The sequence below is a fragment of the Girardinichthys multiradiatus genome, chromosome 7 (assembly GCF_021462225.1).
Source record: "Girardinichthys multiradiatus isolate DD_20200921_A chromosome 7, DD_fGirMul_XY1, whole genome shotgun sequence".
Lineage (NCBI taxonomy): Eukaryota > Metazoa > Chordata > Actinopteri > Cyprinodontiformes > Goodeidae > Girardinichthys > Girardinichthys multiradiatus.
In genome coordinates, this window is record NC_061800.1 from 46,045,799 (window position 1) to 46,066,071 (window position 20,273).

At 43.6% G+C, this 20,273-nt stretch overlaps 1 protein-coding gene across 1 annotated transcript in view; it reads left to right on the top strand.

The window, feature by feature from the left end:
* Window positions 1-20,273, top strand: part of LOC124870896 (tomoregulin-2-like) — a 51,007-nt gene extending 30,734 nt beyond the window's left edge. The window contains exons 6-9 of the mRNA XM_047369721.1: window positions 1,244-1,300; window positions 1,530-1,647; window positions 15,459-15,617; window positions 19,463-20,273. Coding sequence (XP_047225677.1) covers window positions 1,244-1,300; window positions 1,530-1,647; window positions 15,459-15,617; window positions 19,463-19,559 — 431 coding nt within the window. The 3' untranslated portion in view covers window positions 19,560-20,273. The remainder of the gene's footprint in view (window positions 1-1,243; window positions 1,301-1,529; window positions 1,648-15,458; window positions 15,618-19,462) is intronic.

A 20,273-nucleotide genomic window follows, 5' to 3' on the forward strand; every position in this document is an offset into this window, starting at 1 on the left:
AACCTTACCAAGACATGGACATCCACCTAAAATGACAGGCTGGGCAAGAGAGCAGTAATCAGAGAAATAAGAATTTCATGGATCAACTCTGGAGGAGCTGCAGAGATCCATAGTTCAATTGGGAGAATCTTCCCCCATGAAAACTGTTAGTCATGCACTGCACATATCTAACCTTTATGGAAGAGTGATGAGACCAAAGCCATTGGTAAAATCTCTAGATGTGAAAAGCTGATAGGGACATACCCCAAAAGACTTGCTGCTGTGTAGTGGAGCTCAGGAGAACACTTCAGTAGGCCAAGAATTTCAGAAACATAAGTATTAAGTATTTTGATAACCTTTCTAATGTCTAATGTTTTGGAACTTTGTTAAAATCACAGATTTAAATATTCACCTAAGAAATTGTCAAAGATCTGATGATTTATGGCACATATTGAACTAATAACAGACCATAAAAAGTTAAATGTGATGCAAAGACACACATTAACTTGAATAACACTTTTGATAAAAGTAAATATTTCCTCATCACGGACCCTAGAGGCTAAACACAAACTTATTCTATACTTGTATAAAAATCAGTTGTTTGACTGAACTATATCAAATAAAAGTGTTTGATAATGTTCTACTTTACTGAGAGGCATCTGTACATTGTTGTCCCCATGGTGAGTCTTTTTTACAGGGTCCTACAGCACAAAAAGATAAATTAATTTGTGTGATAAAGGAAACACCAGACATCCACAAACTGGCAAAATTAAAAAAGAATAAACAAAATAAACTCAGTGAAGTAATTTCCTTTTTATGGAAAAATGCTTCCACAGCTTCAACCTCAGGTCCTATATTCTCTGACCTCAGAATAAAAATCCATTGGAATATTATGATGATGATTGGAAGGAGATTTTCTCGAGCTATTCAGGAAAGAGGAATTCAATGCAGCATCAATAAACCTAGCAGAAATGCTTTAGTCCCTCTGACGTGTGCAGTAGATAGGGCTCCTTTCTCCTCTTTGTTCAGTGTAATACATTAGAGCAGAGCGCTCCTGACTTAAGGAGAATGGTTTGCATTTATACGCATTAGGTGCACAGGTGCACACCATGCGAGCTCTTTGTTGGGATGATAATTCCCATCCAGCCTCCTTCGTTCACAACGATGTCAGTTTGAGTGTGGAAGCTGTAATGGATATGGCTGCAGCTTCGGGAGAGGTTGCAGTGACCTGAGCTATGCTTTAATGTGTCTTTGGCCTTTCCAGGCGACATCACAACCGGGAACAAAGGAGACGAACACTTTGCACACATCAACCCATCGGGTGAGTGCTTTTGTAATGGTGGGGGGGACTAGCAATCACTTGTTCTCTCAGTCCGACTTTTTCCTCTTTTCATTCCACTTTTTTCTTCCACATCCTTTTTATTATTCAGCTCCTCTATTCTTGTCAAAATGAGTATCTGCCTGGCAGAGCACAGTAATGTATGCACACAGGTGGCCAAGAACATATGTGCATTTAGGAATGCTGTCTGTGTGTGTCTCCATGTGAACAGAGGACTCAGGGACAGGACTGGCCCGCAACTTGTACATTCCCTGTCCAGATCACTACAAGAACTACTGCGTCCACGGAGACTGTCAGTTCCCCAACATGCTCTCCCAGCCGTCTTGCAGGTACTTACAAACACACATGCAGCAGTGATGGTACCGGAGGGTCCAGTGTAGTCATTGCTTCTTGCATGCATACATTCAATCATAACTAGGCTGATTGTTTTATATGTGTCCTCATTTAAATTTTCCTTCCAAGCAGTCAAACTGTCTTGCAATATGTACTTTGTCTGTGTTAACGGTTCCCCAGGCTTTCACGTTTTTTTTTTTTGGGGACTTTAAATGCCTTCAGTACTTTAAAGGTCTTCAGAAAGTCTAGGAACTATTGGTCTAGACTGTTTTAAAGTATTACAGGAAAACATAAATAATTCATTTATCTTCTATACCGCTTATTCCATAGTGGGTCATGGGGGGAGCTGATGCCTATCTCCAGCAGTCTACGGGTGAGAGGCCGGGTACATCCAGAACAGGTCGCTAGAATTCAGTTTTACATTCATGTAATAAAATATTTTGTCTATATTGCTCAGTTCATTATTATTATTTGTTTTTTTAAGATATTTTTTCGGCACTAGAGGCCTTTATTTTGGACAGTAGGTAGACAGGAAAGAGGAGTAGAGAGAGTGGGAGACATTCGGCAAATGTCGCCGGGTCCAGGACTTGAACCCGCGACAGCCGCTTCGTGGACTGTAGCCTCTGTATATGGTCGCGCGCTTAACCTCTCACCATCAGCGCCGCCTTCATTATTATTTGTGCTTGTAAAGAGCCACATGAGGCATCGGAGTTGCAGGTTGCAGACTCCTGTGTGCGGCTAACATCAGCTTGTTTCCTTTATGTGTTGATAATTCAGATCTCTTAGCTTCATAAACGTTGCTTTGAACATATTCATTATTGGTGACTAGAGTTGAGGTGTCTCCCACACGGCTGTTTGTTGAGCCCCAGTGGTGATCCAAAACTAAGGTGTAGACCGGGTCCAGACTGACTTCAATCCGGATCCTGATTGGGATCGCTGTTACATTGACATCCGATGCTTTAAAAACTTTCCACAGGGATGTATTATAATCATATATTTCTGTAAATATGGCCCCAATCCCAAAGCTATCTGCCTGTAAAAACAAAGATTTCTCTGTTCAGACTTAGATTTATCACCTTTCATCCCAGCTTCCCCATAAACTGATGCACTAGCATTCCCAGGTGCTGATTACTTTTGTTTTCTCATTTTTTTCATTCTGATACAAAGCAGTAGAGTAATATTAGTCTAATACTGACAGTCCTGATTATTAAATTGTTGTGAAATAACTGTATTTTCTCAGCTTTATATGTTGGGTGTGATTTTGATGTTGGTATTACAGACTGTACAGTATATATATATATATATCAACAATCAGATGATATATTTATCTGAGTGTAAACAGCATTCACTCATCACAGACTGGTTGCTCTCCTCATCCTCATCTGCAACTAAAATAAAATCCTAAAATATAACACAGCTAATAAGGAGTAAAATCTTGCAATTGCTTGGGAATGCTGGAACTCATTACTTTGTTAATCAGGCTTGTTTATCCTGAGTGAATATAAGGCAGCCGTGTGCTGAGAGGAGCAAATGTTGGAGATCCCCTCCTGCTGAGGCAACACAGCAAAGACGAGCTGCTGACCACTCAGACGTGCTGCTCTACTCTAAATTAATCCCATATTGGAGTTTTCACAGCTTAATGAGGATGCTGGTGTTCCCCAGCACCCACGCATTATGATCTGGGGTTCTGTGTGCCCGTCTGGAAAGCGGGCTGAGGGGGCATCTGCAATCACGGCTCCCATTTCAGTTTGCATATGTGCAGCACGAAGTGGAAAAAGAGCTGTGTGATGTGAAGTAAAGACACCAGAGACACAGATCAGCCTCAAACTAAATTAAATTCTACAACTAATACAGTGAAGAGTTCTACTGGGGAACATTACGGGCTGCAGGAACCTTTTTAAAAGGTGCGTCATCAGGTAAAGCAGTATGCCTTAAAGGCTCCCTCACCCTAATGGAAAAGAAGGGGATTTAAGTGATTTGGAACATGTGACATGGTTGCTAGACAGGCTGGTCTAAATATTTCAGAAACTGCTGATTTTCACCCACAGTCATCTGTCACGTTTACAGAGAACAGTCTAAAAAAGAGAAATGATCCAGTGAGCAGCAGCTGAGTGGATCAAAATGCTTTGTGGATGTCAAAGGTCAGAGGAGAATTTGCAGACTGGTTCCAGATGATAGAACGTACAACACCTTGAACTTTCGTGTGGGGATATTTTCTTGGCACCCTTTGACCCCCTTAGTACCTATTGAGCATGTTTTAAAGACCACAGCCTACCTGAGTGTTGTTGCTATCACTTTATAACCACAGTGGATCCATCTGCTGACGGGTCCACTGTGGTTATAAGGTGATTATAAGGTCTTCCAGCAGAATAATGCACAATGTCACAAAGCTCAGATCATTTCAAACTGGTTTCTTGACACAACAGTAAGTTCACTGGACTGCAATGCCCTTCACTGTCTCCATATCTGAGTCCGGTGGGTTACACAGGTGCTAGCTTAGTCAAACGTCAGGTTTTTTGTTCACTAGGTTCAAAATTCAAATGCTGGTTCTTACTGTCAACCTATGAGTTATAAGTTGATTAGCCAGTTCATGTGGTTTTCAGAATCAGAATCAGAAAAGCTTTATTGCCAAGTACGTTTTTGGACATACAAGGAATTTGTTTTGGCGTAGTCGGTGCAATACAGTACAAATTAAACAGTATAAACATATCTACAATATAATATAAATATATGTGCACAGTTTTAAGTGAGTGAGAGTAAATATAGAGCAGTATAAGATGCAAGAGCAATACAACAGTGCAGGTGATCATTGTGCAAGTAAAGCAGGAGTCCAAGCTGAGCGTTAATGTAACGCATAGAGTTGCAAGTTACAGGTGTCCGGTCAGCAAAAAAGGGGGGTGTGGGGGAAAGGGAGAGTGTCAGGGTGGTTTCTGGGCTTTGTTAACAAGGCTGGTGGCAGATGGGAAAAAACTGTTCTTGTGGCGTGAGGTTTTGGTCCGGATGGACCGCAGCCTCCTGCCAGAGAGGAGAGTCTCAAAGAGTCTGTGACCGGGGTGGGAGGGATCAGCCAGAATCTTCACTGCCCGCTTCAGGGTCCTGGAGGTGTACAGTTCCTGGAGCAACAGTAGACTGCAGCCAATCACCTTCTCAGCAGACCAAATGATACGCTGCAGCCTGCCCTTATCCTTGGCTGTAGCAGCGGCGTACCAGATGGTGATGGAGGAGGTGAGGATGGACTCAATGATGGCTGTGTAGAAGTGCACCATCATAGTCTTTGGCAGGTTGAATTTCTTCAGCTGCCGCAGGAAGAACATCCTCTGCTGGGCTTTCTTGATGAGGGAGCTGATGTTTGGCTCCCACTTGAGATCCTGGGAGATGATGGTTCCCAGGAAGCGGAAAGATTCCACAGTGTCAATTGTGGAGTCACAGAGGGTGATGGGGGCAGGTGGGGCTGGGTTCTGCCTGAAGTCCACAACCATCTCCACTGTCTTTAGAGCGTTGAGCTCAAGGTTGTTCTGGCTGCACCAGTCCAACAGATGGTCCACCTCCCATCTGTACGCGGACTCGTCACCATCAGAGATGAGTCCGATCAGGGTGGTGTCGTCCACAAACTTCAGATGCTTGACTGACTGGTGACTGGAGGTGCAGCTGTTGGTGTACAGGGAGAAGAGCAGAGGAGAGAGAACACAGCCTTGGGGGTAACCGGTGCTTATGGTCAGGGAGTCAGAGATGTGCTTCCCCAGCCTCACGCGCTGCTTCCTGTCAGACAGGAAGTCAGTGATCCACCTGCAGGTGGAGTCGGGCACACTCAGCTGGGAGAGCGTCTCCTGGAGCAGAACTGGGATGATGGAGTTGAAGGCAGAGCTGAAATCCACAAACAGGATCCTGGGGTAGGTTCCTGTGGAGTCCAGGTGCCGGAGGATGAAGTGAAGGGCTAGGTTGACTGCATCATCTACAGACCTGTTGGTTCTGTAGGCAAACTGCAGGGGGTCCAGGAGGGGGTCGGTGATGTCTTTTAGGTGTGAGAGCACAAGGCGCTCAAAGGACTTCATCACCACAGAGGTCAGGGCGACGGGTCTGAAGTCATTAAGCCCTGTGGTCCTTGGCTTCTTGGGAACAGGGACGATGGTGGAGGACTTTGTTCGATTGAAATTCAAATAAAGGCATTGTAGAACAAATGACCAGCAGTAATTAGCATATTTATGATTGAACTGTCAGAGAAAGGGTTCTGAAAAGATTCAGATTCTTTCAATGTTGAAAGCTATGAATCATTTCATTGTGAAGTGCAAGGCAGTGATTCATAGTTTTCAACAATGTTAGTAAAAATAAATGAACATGTCCCGCCACAAGGTTTTAGGCACTGAACCAGCCTTCCAAGGATCCTTTGAAACAAACCAGGGCCAACCTTGTATCCAAGGCAATCCAAGGTTCTGGTCCTGCATCCCAAATGCTGGACATGACAGAAAAACATGTTTTCCGGGCTCCTATGGGTCCCGGCTGTTTTCATTTGCAGACTTTAGGCAGGTGGTTTTACTCTCCTTGCACATCAGTCAGGTTTGATGAACCGTGAGTTCGGTCTCTGTCAGTGTTCCTCGCTCTGAAACTGCCATGCTGTTCACCAACAGCTAGGGAAATAGGAGGAAGGTTCTGCAGGAAGCAACCATATATCTCCGTCATTTTACTGGATTAGGACTGGATGATAGAATCTAATAATATCAAAATGTTGATAAAACAGCTTACATGGCAGAATTAATTAGCAGTTATACAATGCAATTTCAGGGTTTAGTACTTCTTTATTTCCTGTCGTTAATGCTCTCATCAGATTGTAAAATGGAAACAACTGTTCGTCCCAAATTGCATTCCAGGAGTAAAGGAGTGACGCACTGTTTCTGCTGATGCTTGCAGCGGTGTGAGCACGGTCGCTTTGTGGAAGTGGAAAGTCATTTTTTTCACAATGCATCCAAGGAAAACATAGTGAACAACGGTGCATAATGACTCTGTGCTGCAGTGCTAATCTTCTCCAATCAGACTTATCAACACATCTGTCCTGCTGGCCTCAGATCGGCTTGACGACTTAATCAAGCCGTTCAGACAGCTGATCACAGATAATGTAAGAATCACTTACCTGCAGCCGTGGATAAATGCAGACTGATTTCCTGGCTTTTTTACCTCACTCACTTTAAATATTCATTGTGATGCTCATTTAAATTTATCTGTTGGTTCATAGATGATTCATTATAGGGGATTCCTTATCTTCAAAGCATCATTCAACTTATTGGATCCATCTAATTTGCAGTTGTCAATAAAATTTGACAAGTAGCAGCAAAATGTTTGGCAATGTGTGTTACCAGAACACACAGTATCAGTATGACTGGAAATTAGAATAATATATTCTGTGAGGTAGTGGAGAGTTATGGTTAAACTTTGTTAAACAGTTTTTGCACCTTTAGACTGATTCAGCCTAAGATTGCGCTGCTGTATTCTTCTTCACACAAGAACTTTGCTATCATTCTTGTATCTTCTAGCTGAAGCAGTTTACTCACTGCTGGAACACTGTAGGTCAGTTTCTTGGGCCCATAAAATGACATCACTTCCTGTCTCACTGAGACATTCTTAGATCTATGGGATGAACTATTTTAAGTTCCACTCTTTTTGCATATCGCTGAAACATGACTTACTGTGTGGAACTATGGGCTAATACATATAAAACCAACACTAAACCAGTTTATACGCTACAGAAGAGATTATAAAGATTATCAGATTATAAAGATCATTCAACATTGCACCTATAATGTACAGGGCAAACAATAATCTCTCTTCCAACTGTATTCAAAAGTTGTTTGGTATGAAATAAACCAAGTATAAATGAAAATTAAAGGTTTGGACAAATATCATAAACAGGTTTGCATCTGTCATCGGGCTTAGCATGTGGAATAGCTGTTTTAAGGAGGATTTCACATGTAGATTTAATAAACAACTGGTAAACAAATGATAAACTGAGTTTTGACGCTTTGTGAAACATGATCTGCACAAATGATTGCATTTTTTGGGAGTTAAATCTGTGATGTTTCGTTTTTCTTGTTTTGTTTTGGTATAGAAACAATTGCTGCCGTTTCTGTTTAAAAGTGACTAAAAATGTGTTGGGTATTAATCTAGCCCTTCTGCCTACAGCTGTCTGATATGCTGATGATTTTAAACTTAATCTCTGGTTGTTTACACTTGTTCTGTAAATCTTATAACCAAAAAACAGAAAAAAAATTATATAAGTTTATAATACTTAATTAAGAGGGTTTTTTTTTTTAGGTTTTTGTAAGTTTTTTTAACTATTGAATGGAAATGTGCATCATGTCATTCTAACTGCTAAAATAAATAATTTTAGTTCTTATTTAGCTTTTATTTATGGAACTTTTGGATGAACTGAGCCATAACTTTCATGTGTTGAGCTGGAAAAGAGAATTGCGTCTCATAAATGTCCATTTGTGGGTCTTTTTGTTTATGGTTTTTATGTACTCTTTAAAACAGATTAAGTACTTCATCTGTTGCCAGTTATATTTCATATATCTTCATAGATCCGTTTTTATAACTATTTTTTAGCTTTTCCTTTTAATTCTTGGAACTACTGCAAAGAGTTTCCAATCACTTTGGGAAACTTGATGCAGAAAAATTGAATGGTTTTACTTTTTAAAGAATCAGAATCAGAATCAGAATCAGAAAAGCTTTATTGCCAAGTACGTTTTTGGACATACAAGGAATTTGTTTTGGCGTAGTCGGTGCAATACAGTACAAGTTAAACAGTACAAACATATCTACAATATAATATAATATAAGTGCACAGTTTTAAGTGAGTGAGAGTAAATATAGAGCAGTATAAGATGCAAGAGCAATACAACAGTGCAGGTGATCATTGTGCAAGTAAAGCAGTGCAAGTAAGCAGGAGTCCAAGCTGAGCGTTAATGTAACGCATAGAGTTACAGGTTACAGGTGTCCTGTCAGCAAAAAAAGGGGGGGTGTGGGGGAAAGGGGGAATGTCAGGGTGGTTTCCGGGCTTTGTTAACCAGGCTGGTGGCAGATGGGAAAAAACTGTTCTTGTGGCGTGAGGTTTTGGTCCGGATGGACCGCAGCCTCCTGCCAGAGGGGAGAGTCTCAAAGAGTCTGTGACCGGGGTGGGAGGGATCAGCCAGAATCTTCCCTGCCCGCTTCAGGGTCCTGGAGGTGTACAGTTCCTGGAGCGACAGTAGACTGCAGCCAATCACCTTCTCAGCAGACCGAATGACACGCTGCAGCCTGCCCTTATCCTTGGCTGTAGCAGCGGCGTACCAGATGGTGATGGAGGAGGTGAGGATGGACTCAATGATGGCTGTGTAGAAGTGCACCATCATAGTCTTTGGCAGGTTGAATTTCTTCAGCTGCCGCAGGAAGAACATCCTCTGCTGGGCTTTCTTGATGAGGGAGCTGATGTTTGGCTCCCACTTGAGATCCTGGGAGATGATGGTTCCCAGGAAGCGGAAAGATTCCACAGTGTCAATTGTGGAGTCACAGAGGGTGATGGGGGCAGGTGGGGCTGGGTTCTGCCTGAAGTTCACAACCATCTCCACTGTCTTTAGAGCGTTGAGCTCAAGGTTGTTCTGGCTGCACCAGTCCAACAGATGGTCCACCTCCCATCTGTACGCGGACTCGTCACCATCAGAGATGAGTCCGATCAGGGTGGTGTCGTCCGCAAACTTCAGAAGCTTGACAGACTGGTGACTGGAGGTGCAGCTGTTGGTGTACAGGGAGAAGAGCAGAGGAGAGAGAACACAGCCTTGGGGGGAACCGGTGCTGATGGTCAGGGAGTCAGAGACATGCTTCCCCAGCCTCACGCGCTGCTTCCTGTCAGACAGGAAGTCAGTGATCCACCTGCAGGTGGAGTCGGGCACACTCAGCTGGGAGAGCTTCTCCTGGAGCAGAGCTGGGACGATGGTGTTGAAGGCAGAGCTGAAATCCACAAACAGGATCCTGGCGTAGGTTCCTGTGGAGTCCAGGTGCCGGAGGATGAAGTGAAGGGCTAGGTTGACTGCATCATCTACAGACCTGTTGGCTCTGTAGGCAAACTGCAGGAGGTCCAGGAGGGGGTCGGTGATGTCTTTTAGGTGTGAGAGCACAAGGCGCTCAAAGGACTTCATCACCACAGAGGTCAGGGCGACGGGTCTGAAGTCATTAAGCCCTGTGGTCCTTGGCTTCTTGGGAACAGGGACGATGGTGGAGGACTTGAAGCAGGCTGGCACATGACATGTCTCCAGTGAGGTGTTAAAAATGTCTGTGAAGACTGGAGACAGCTGATCAGCGCAGTGCTTCAGGCTGGCTGGTGAGACAGAATCCGGACCAGCAGCTTTCCGGGGGTTCTGTCTCCTGAAGAGTTTGTTGACGTCCCTCTCCTGGATGGAAAGAGCCGTCCTCGGCGTGGGTAGGGGGCTGGTGGGGGTTGGAGGTGCCAAGGCCCCTCTTGAGGTTGGGGAGGTGGGGGTGGTGGATTGTGGCTGCAGCTGTTGGGGGGCGTCGTGGGAGATGGTTGCAGGACTGTCCCTTTGTCTTTCAAAGCGGCAGTAGAACTCGTTCAGGTCGTTGGCGAGGCGTCGGTCGTTGATGGAGTGGGGGGCTTTCGGCTTGTAGTTGGTGATTTGCTTGAGCCCTTTCCAGACAGACGCAGAGTCGTTGGCTGAGAACTGGATTTGGAGCTTCTCAGAGTACAGTCGTTTGGCCTCTTTCACTGCCTTGCCAAACTTGTACTTAGCCTCTCTGTATATGTCTTTGTCCCCACTCCTGAAGGCCTCTTCCTTATCCAGTCTTAACCTTCTGAGTTTAGCTGTGAACCAGGGTTTGTCGTTGTTGTAACTCACCCTGGTGCATGATGGTACACAGCTGTCCTCACAGAAGCTGATGTAGGAAGTCACAGCCTCTGTGTACTCGTCCAGACTGTTGGTAGTAGTCCTGAACACATCCCAGTCTGTACAGCCTAAACACGCCTGGAGATTCTCCACAGCCTCACTGCTCCACTTCCTTGTCGTCCTCACAACAGGTTTGCAGAGCTTTAGTTTCTGCCTGTATGCAGGAATCAGGTGGACCATGATGTGGTCGGATTGGCCCAGTGCAGCACGTGGGACGGCGTGATAAGCGTCTCTGATGGTGGTGTAACAGTGATCCAGAATGTTGTCCTCTCTGGTCGGACATTTTATAAACTGTCTGTATTTGGGAAGTTCGTGGGTCAGATTACCTTTGTTAAAGTCACCAACGACGATAACTAAGGAGTCCGGGTTGGTCCGCTCCACACTCAGTATCTGGTCGGCGAGCATGCGCTGTGCGACCTGCACGTTAGCTTGCGGCGGGATGTAAACACCGACCAGGATGAACGAAGCGAACTCACGGGGGGAATAGAAAGGCTTACAGTTTATGATGAAGGATTCCAGGTCTGGAGAACAGTGCTGCTGAATCACTGTCACGTCGTTGCACCAACCACTGTTGAGGTAAAAACAGATTCCTCCACCTTTCGCTTTGCCGGAGAGTTCCGTGTCTCTGTCCGCTCTGTAGAGCTGGAATCCTGCCAGCTGCAGCGCAGAGTCCGGTATTAATCCACACAGCCACGTCTCCGTGAAGCACAAAACTGCCGATGAATAAAAGTCCCTGTTTTTCCCCAACAACAGTTGTAGTTCCTCCATTTTGTTGGGAAGTGAGCGCACGTTAGAGAGAAATATTCCAGGTAACGGTGTTCGTAGTCCACGCTGGTGAAGACGTACCAGCACCCCAGCCCGTTTCCCTCTCTTCCGGCGTTTCACCGCGTGAACAAAGGTGAGCGGAACCTTTGACCAGGATGTCCATAAATTCCAGAGCAGTAGGCAGAAAAGTGGGAAATAACTCCTCTGGTGTAGTAGCCCTGATGTTCATGAGTTCTTCTCTGGTGAGAGAGCTCCGGGTACCATCACAGAAGACCGTTTTAAAGCAAAAAACAAAACAAAACAATGCGCACCAACACGCCGAGGCGACCATCTGCGGCGCCATCTTGTTGAATCTCATTTATGGGTCTTTTTTAGTTCTTGAAACTATTACATTATTTATTTTGTGCACACACTGATGGAATGGAGGATGACTGTAGTTCAGAACTCCATTTAGAGATCTTTGTTTTAAAGTTCTTAGAACTAGAGGATGAAATAGTCCCCTGCTCATTTGTGTGGGTACTGCTAGGCTTTGTCTTTCAGTTCTTGAAACTATTAGACTACGTAACTCATCAAATTTTATATTCTCTGCTGGAAAAGAGTTTTAGGGTCTTGTTTGGTTATTTCTTAGTTGATAGCTTTTTAACGTTTGCTTTTATTTTGTTTAGTGTTTAGAATAATCAGATGAAGTACCCCATCTGTCTAACTGTAGACTTTAATAAGATTGGTGCACAGAAATTTTTTTATTCCTCTTTTTAGATCTTGTTTTTTAAACTTGCGAATGAATTTCTCCAACATTTAGTGTTCACTAAATTGAACAAATTGTAACTTTTGAAACTATTAAACAATGTGCCCCATCATTTCTTTTCTCACTGCTGAAATGGATGATTACTGTAGTTATGGGCTTCTGATCATGTGGAGTGATTTTGGAAAAATACGGAGCACTGACTCCTCCCACAATGAAGCTTCCTCCAGACACCACATCGTTGGCACCCAAACTCCTAAAAACCCCCATTAAATAAAAGGAATCCAGTATTCTGTCTGATGTATACGTGCAACCCCCAACAAAGACCACCATTGTCAACAGCCATGATATGGCGGTGGTGAAAAATGAACCTCGTTAGCCGCAAGTCGTTTTAGTGAAGTTTCTGATAGAAATGACATGCCCAAACTCTATTTATATAATCATCATATTATTAATTATGTTTTTAAAACACAAGTGATAATTCTGGTCTTCCTTTGGGGCAACGGTGTTGGTAGGGGTTCGTCCTATAACTGGTGGGTGGCCGGTTTAAACCCCCGCTCCATCCGTCTCAGTAATTGTGTCATTGAGCAAAACACTTCACCTACCTTGCCTGCTGATGCCGGTAGTGTTTTTTTCTGCAGGCGGTTGAGTAAATCTTGGGTGGATTGTGACAAAAAGCCGTGTTGTGAACAGCTGAGAACGAGTTTTGGGATGATGCCATTTTACTGCGTGTTTACTTTCCGATTCAACTACTTGTACTTTTAACTGTTTGGTGTTCGCTGAGGGGATTTTGATCAGCTTTTAGCCAAGAATCTAATGGTTCTGTAGATACCAAACTTACAGTAATGAAAGTAGAAAAAAAGAGTTAAATTCTTTCCCCAGTACTAGAAGTTGGGTCTTAAGAGGTTAAAATACCTCTGACACCTTTGTGTGGGACCATTGGCAGCGCGGCACCCACCTAGCTGAATCTCTAGATCAAACCTCCATTGATTGATTTTGCTGCACCAGTTATATGCTGAATAATAACTACAATTTAAACAGATTACAGCTAGATTTAGTTCATAAACCATCCCTGGGTGCTCCTTCTACATGTGGAGTTGCTGGCAGGAAGCTCTGTTACAGACTGGTCACAGGTCTAAAATTTCTGCACCCAACACCTGCAAAGCCCTGAAAGGTTTTCTGCTGATTTATGGTGAATGACAGAGATGTGACACTGCTAACACTTAAAAAGCTGATTGACATTCTGCCTATTTTAAATTTCCTTTGTTTTGCTCTAATGGTAAAACTATGCTATGAGTTGGACTGAACCACCTATGAGGTGAAGGAGGGTAAGACAAAGATTGTTCAGTTATTTCTTATATATTTTTTGCTTGCTAATTAAAAGAAATGCAATAAGAATAAAAGGAAACTTCACAAATTTGCTGAACCGCAGAGAGTGATGAGATTCCTTGGGTCAAAAAATAGGAACCATGGGAGACAGCAGTGATGTAAAGACCTTCTAGGTGTTATGGACCTTTTAAAACCCAAAACACACAGAAATCAGGGAGGAAACACCTTTATCATCATTTACAGCCTGACATTGCAGCAGTCGTTGGTCCCAAAACCTCTTCGTCCCTCTCTGTTCTCTCTACCCTCCATTGTCCCAGCTCGCCTAGACAGATCCGGTTGCATACAGAGCAGTCATGATCAGACTGGGAATGTGGAGGATCTCTGCTGCCCCCTGTTGGCTTCCCATATAAGGTTGTTTTTTTACTGAGACCAGAAGAATTGTGTGTGTGTGTGTGTGTGTGTGTGTGTGTGTGTGTGTGTGTGTGTGTGTGTGTGTGTGTGTGTGTGTGTGTGTGTGTGTGTGTGTGTGTGTGTGTGTGTGAAAGCTTTTGGAAAGTGAGGACATTTTGGTCCTCACATTTTTCATGATGTTTTTGGGTTAGTGTTTAGGTCTTGGACTAAGATTGGATTGAGTTTAGGTTAGATTTAGGGTCAGGGTTAGGCCATAGAGATGAATGATAAATGAATGGAAGTCAATTGATAGTCCTGTGTGTGTGTGTGTGTGTGTGTGTGTGTGTGTGTGTGTGTGTGTGTATGTGTGTGTGTGCCTGCATCTGAACATCAGTGCAGAAACAAAGCACATCCTCCAAACAGAACAAGGTTGCACTGTGCTTCTCACATGCTGTCAGGTGGAGCGGATGGAGAAAGTAAAGGAGACTGTGTGTGTTTCTACTAAACAAGGATGTGCAGGTGTTGTTGGGTAACAACCTCCCCTGAGACAGCAGGAGCAGCTAGAGCAGAGGAGTTGGTGAGAGATATTAAAAGGAGGACCATTTTAGCTCATGTCTGACAACAAAGATCACCTCAGTTAGTCTGTGGGTCGGTCCATGTGGTTCTGTTTGAGAGAGACTGTGTTTATATCTATGCCATAATTAACAAGTAATATCATGTTTGGAGAATGCACTTAAGAAGCCACAGCAGATATTTGAAGGGACACGCTTTGATTATGTTTAATGTAAGTGCCCCTTCTCCTCAGAGTGTTTGATGCAGTAATTGATTATTAACATTGAAAATTAATCTCACTTTTAATGTATCCCTCAGGAAGCTGTAAAAACGTGGTTCATCCAGGGGAACTCATTAGATTAGGGCTGTCACATATGGAGCCATAAAGCCTTATTTTCATAAGGAATTAGCTTGACGCCTGTTTTATCTTTTTAGTTTCCTGTTTGACTTTTCTTTGGGGCAGAAGCTGTGGAAAAAGTGATTCTCGTTTAAACAGTAATTTCTTGACCGTGTCTGTTTATGCTGCTGGAAGAAACAGATTATGTTATTTTAAATGGGCGCCAACAATCATGGAGGACAAGCTAGGGTTACCAGCTGTTCCTTAAAGAGCTTTTAAAGCTGTGCAGTCTTAGTCTGGACATTTTTATTCACAATGGATGCATAATAGAGGCAGCAGAAAAGATGGAACAGGAGGAAGGTTTACTGTCAGCTACGTCAGTCTGTGTAATCAGTGTCACTGTAGTACTCAGAATGAAATACTCAGTACTACTTTTATCTGTTAAGTAGGACTACAGCTCCTTTATCAGGACGAGGAGTTAGAACAAAGAGAGGATCATCCACGTCTACCCTCTCTGTGTGAACAGACCAGCCCCCCTTATTTCCCAGTTGAGACCCCATCAGTCACTTTCATCAGAACAGTCACAGCAAAGGAAAAATAACAGGAAACACATTGTATTAATGGAAAAGTCCTGACGTTTCAATTAGAATGCAGGAAATTATTAACCTGTCGCTCAATGACTTTTTCTTCTGTCTGTTTCCCCTCACTTCTGTGTGTGTGTGTGTGTGTGTGTGTGTGTGTGTGTGTGTGTGTGTGTGTGTGTCTCAGCTGTCACTCAGGCTTCATGGGCCCCAAGTGTGACATCAAAGAGTACAACGTGCTATATGTGGTGCCAGGCTCTGGAAAACTGCACTACGTCCTGATCGCCTCCATCATTGGAGCCCTGCAGGTGGTCATCATCTGCGTGGTGGTGCTCTGCATTACCAGGTGAGTCATTGCCTGAATACATACACACACACACACACTCAGTCATATATCCATGACTTCAGAGCCTAACACATTGACTAGTTTCCTAGTCCTAAAGCTAAAACTATAACCAGTAATTTAAGTGTTAAAACAGGACCAGCACTGGACCTCAACGGCAACTATTTGCAGAATCACAGGAAAGAGTCACTTTTGTCAGCCGCTGATTGTCATGGAAACCAACTAAAATGTTGTCCAAACCTCCCACGCTTGTTTCACTTTCATTCAGTTTAGCTTTAGACAAAAACAATAAAAAACTTTGACTTTCATTATTTAAAAAAATCAAATTAGAAGTAAAATACACTATTTGGCAAAACGTATTTGATCAAGTATCCAAATAACTGAATTCAAGTGTTCCAGTCACTTCCATAATGTTTAAAATCCAGGACCTAGGGATGCAGATTGCCTCTACAAACATTTCTGAAACAATGAGTGGATTTCAGGACCTTAGTGAACTCCAGCATGGTGCTGTGATAGGATGCCAGCTGTGCAGTAACTCCAGTGATGCAAAGTTCTCGCTGCTAAATATTTCACAGTAAACTGTTAGTGGTACAACAAAATGATTGGGAACAACAGCAACTCAGCCATGGGGTGGTAAGCTATGTAAAGTCACAGAGCAGGATCAGCAGATGCTGAGGCACAAGTTTCTCTTTTTTCCATTCACAGTTCCAGCACCACACCGCTCCATTCCGCTCGGCCTCCCTCTACTCTGCATTTACTCACTGACGGTTGGAGTTATGGCTTGAAGCTCCACCTCCAGCCGTCAACATCGTGCAGCTATTAACTCTTACCGTCATATGGATTGGTGTGAGCTGACCTAACATGAGATGAGTTTCAAGTACAAACATGCAAATTAAAAAAAGCACACCATGTCCTCCAACAGGGATTTTGTACCACCGCTACAGCTTTCGGTTGGACCCATTCCAGCCATTATGGTCCCTATTATTTTTGTAGACCCCTGTAAGTTTTTGGATCTTGTCCTGGTACTGCAGTGTGCAGTAAAATCTGTGGCCTGTCATTCTCTCCGTTACCTTGGGAAACACTTTGTCATGCCACCAACATATGGCTGACCACGCTCATGGCCAGTAAGTAAACAGCAGTCTGTTCACTTCACATTTCCGTCCTGCTCAGCCCAGATCAGACCTGCTAATGATCAAGTACCAAGAAAGCCAGTACCAGTCCGGCAAAGCCAGTAAAGGAAATGGCTAAGTAGAGTGGAGCTGCCGAAAGTAGAGCCCATGAAAAAGGGTCAAACGTGTGCTGTGGCTGCCAACTTTCTGTAGATTCATTATCAACAGACTTATGTCAAATGTCTTATAATCTAATTAGTTCAACAATAATGCTGAGAGAGCTTCATGGAATGAGTTTCAATGGACCAGTAGCAGCTTCCAAGCCTCCAAATACAATGCACAGCAAAGTACAGCGGTGTAGAGCATCTAACCACTGGACTCTGAAGTGTGTACGTCTCTGTCTCACAATCCAGTGGACGAGGCTGCGTTTGGCAGCTGCCAACCGTTAACTTGCTCTACTCACAATGTTATCACCACCTACTGGTACCTCATGGGTATTTGTGTGTTTTTCATAGCCAAAATTTATGAAAGGGGTTCATGTTGGTAAAAAAAAAAAAAGCGAACAAATGGGACCAATATGAAATTGTCCACAGGTTATATATTGACCCCATGTCACTGCTTATATGGGTTTGACCCATTTAATGCACTATTTGGGGGCCACAAACTCAAAGAGGCTGATTGTTGATGTTGATTCATGTCTACAATACGACTTCTACGACTGACTTCCAGCTTCTAGTGGCCCCTTAGGTAACTGCAGATTTCACATCCTTTTAGGCAGTCATAAACAGATTTAGGTCACCATCATATGAGCATTTCCTAAACTACACTTACATGTACATGCGCAGCAATGAGCCCAAGGAAGTGGTTTCGAGCAATTGAGTATTGTGAATAAAAAGCTTCTGAGCCTAGAGGGAAACTCAGAAAGGTCACAGAGTTCCTCACCTCAGGGAGAACGTCCTGTCAGAGCCCCCGAGGTCGCACACAAGTGTGAAGAACACGCTGCATGAGCATTTGAGGTGAGATACACTCACATATCTGTAGGAGCTCCGTTTTAAAGGCCGTTATGTAACCACTGTCAAATAGTCACACACACAAACACAAATATTTGCTCCAAGCTAACAGTGTATATATACATTGTTAGCTTGGAGTGTGTCTGCCTCTGGCTGACCTTAGCAATTTATGACATTTAATAAAAGATTTTAAGAGTTTTGCCCGAGACAGAACTACTCCTCTGAGCAGAGGAGGTAATGAAGGTGGAGGAGGTGTTGGGGGGGCTGAATGAGAGAGTGGGCAGTTATAAAAGATCATGGTGAGAGGGTAAGGAGGGAAGATAAAGAAGTAAAGAAAGAATTACAGTACAGCTCCGGTGGCATTAATGTTTCCTGCAGCTCTGCAATACCCATTTAACAGATCCTTGAAAAACACAACCCCTTCCTGGACAGCAGGTGGCGCTCACTTTATTGAACCTTCATGCACCCGGCGACTCCCACCGTGCTCCACCCGTGGAGAACAAGTCCTGCTTCTATTGTCAGAGTTTTTAAAGGATTTTCTGTTTATTTCCCGTTCACGTAAAGGACAAACATGTGGGAGCAGGAAAGGTCATTTCTGCACTTTGATTCTTGTGTCTGACATTCTTTTTTTTGCGAGGAAAAGGTCTGCTCGAGAAAGCGTTGTCCTCCAAAATACCACGCTGTTAACACATTATTGTAAACTTACTTCTGTCTTCTGAAAAGAACAAAAAAAGGAAAACTTTTTGGGTTAACTCCAGGCTCCTGCTTCCCTTGTAAAACTAATCAAGTCAACTGTTTAATAAGTAAAACAAGGCATTTCAGGTGCTCTCTGAGCCATCCCATTAATGCATAAGACTTCTATTATATATACACTTAATAAAGAAAAGTCATCAAGTGTATTAAGTTCAACTTCTGCTTCTATCAGATTTAAGAGGAGAAGTATCATCCAGGTACTGCTGATCAGATGCATTATTTAACTGATTATTATGCTTGTGAACACTTCTATAAAAGCAAGAGTTATGTGTTAACACAATGCCAAGATGGAAAGACATCAGCACTGACTTTAGAGCAGCAACTGTTGCTGCCTATCAATCTGGGAGGAGCTCTGAGGTCACTTCCATATTATCTGAAGTCTGTCATTCACAGGGAGAAAGATTATTAACGGAAGGCTGATTATTATGAAGTGGAAAAATATTAAACACACGGGCCATTTTCCCAGGAGTGGACGTCCCAGAAAATTCAGCCCAAGGTCAAAGCATGCAGCTCAAAATACTGACACAAAAGTCAAGAGCCCCATTTAAGACTTTCCAGGTCTCAGAAAGTGGGTTAAAAGTCAAAGGTTATCGCAGTACAATTATACTTTTACAAGAGTATAGCCACCATTTAGAGATTTGGGACCAGTACAGAAAATAATTTTCAGCAAAGTCACCACAATGATTCTGAGATCTGTCCTGAATGTTGCATAGCTTTATCTTTGCCTCTTGATCCACCCCTACAGGCAATACACAGGTTCCCCCTTCTTAGTGGAGACAATTATTGGATTTGTGCAGAATAGTAGACAGGGTGTTTGATTTACCAGTGTCAGCTGAACCATGCTACATGGTCCTAAGGGTATGACTACAACACAAGTACAGTGAAACATGACAATTGAACCAAATTCCATCTGTAGAATGTAACAGTCAATCATAATATTCCCTTCTTGTGTCATCCTTTTCTCCTCCATCTGCAGAAAGTGCCCACGGACCAACAGAATCAACCGGCAGAAGCAGAACAATGTCCACTTCAGTTCTGAGAACACCATGCGCGCCTCCACTCGTCTTATCTGAGCCCAGAATCGCCGGACAGAGTCCCCCCTCACGCTTTGGAGCGCCGTGGCGTTAGATGTTCCCCTCATAGGTCAACCCTGACAGTTAGCATCCGCCTCCCTTCACTCGACTCCCCCTCTCCTATGAACTTACGACCACAGAGGACGGTGGCATTACCATTTCAGAGCTGGCACAGCAGTAAGCGGTGAGACTTGCACGTTGGGATGATGTTCTCATCATCAGACGCTGCCGCTGCCCACCTTCCGGTTGATGACGTGTCTCCTTTTTCTGAGGATTTTTTCTGAAAAAAATGAACTGGGGAGGAGGAGAGGGGGGAGGCGTTGAGGACACTGAATGTGAGTGTGTGTGAGTGTCTTATTAGATGTGTGCGCTTTGGTAGAGGCCAACTAGCCGGCGTCTGTTCTTTGTAGACGAGGGGTAAAAGCATACCGGGGTAGTGCAAAGCAGGGTACAGGGCTTTAATAATTGCAGTGTGTGTTCAGTCTGGGAGGGGGGAGGGAGGGGTTTCGGGGCTACACGTGATGCCTTGCACCTTGTGTTATAGGAGACCTTTGACAGAGGGCACAACGTTACTATAGAGCTCTCTGTTCGGTTGTGACAATGACGTCAGCTACTGTATGTTGAGTTCTATTTCCAATAGTTATTACGACATTGTCTTGATGGGGTCCGTTTTTTCTGTAAATGTAAATAAATAATTTATATCACGAAATGTTA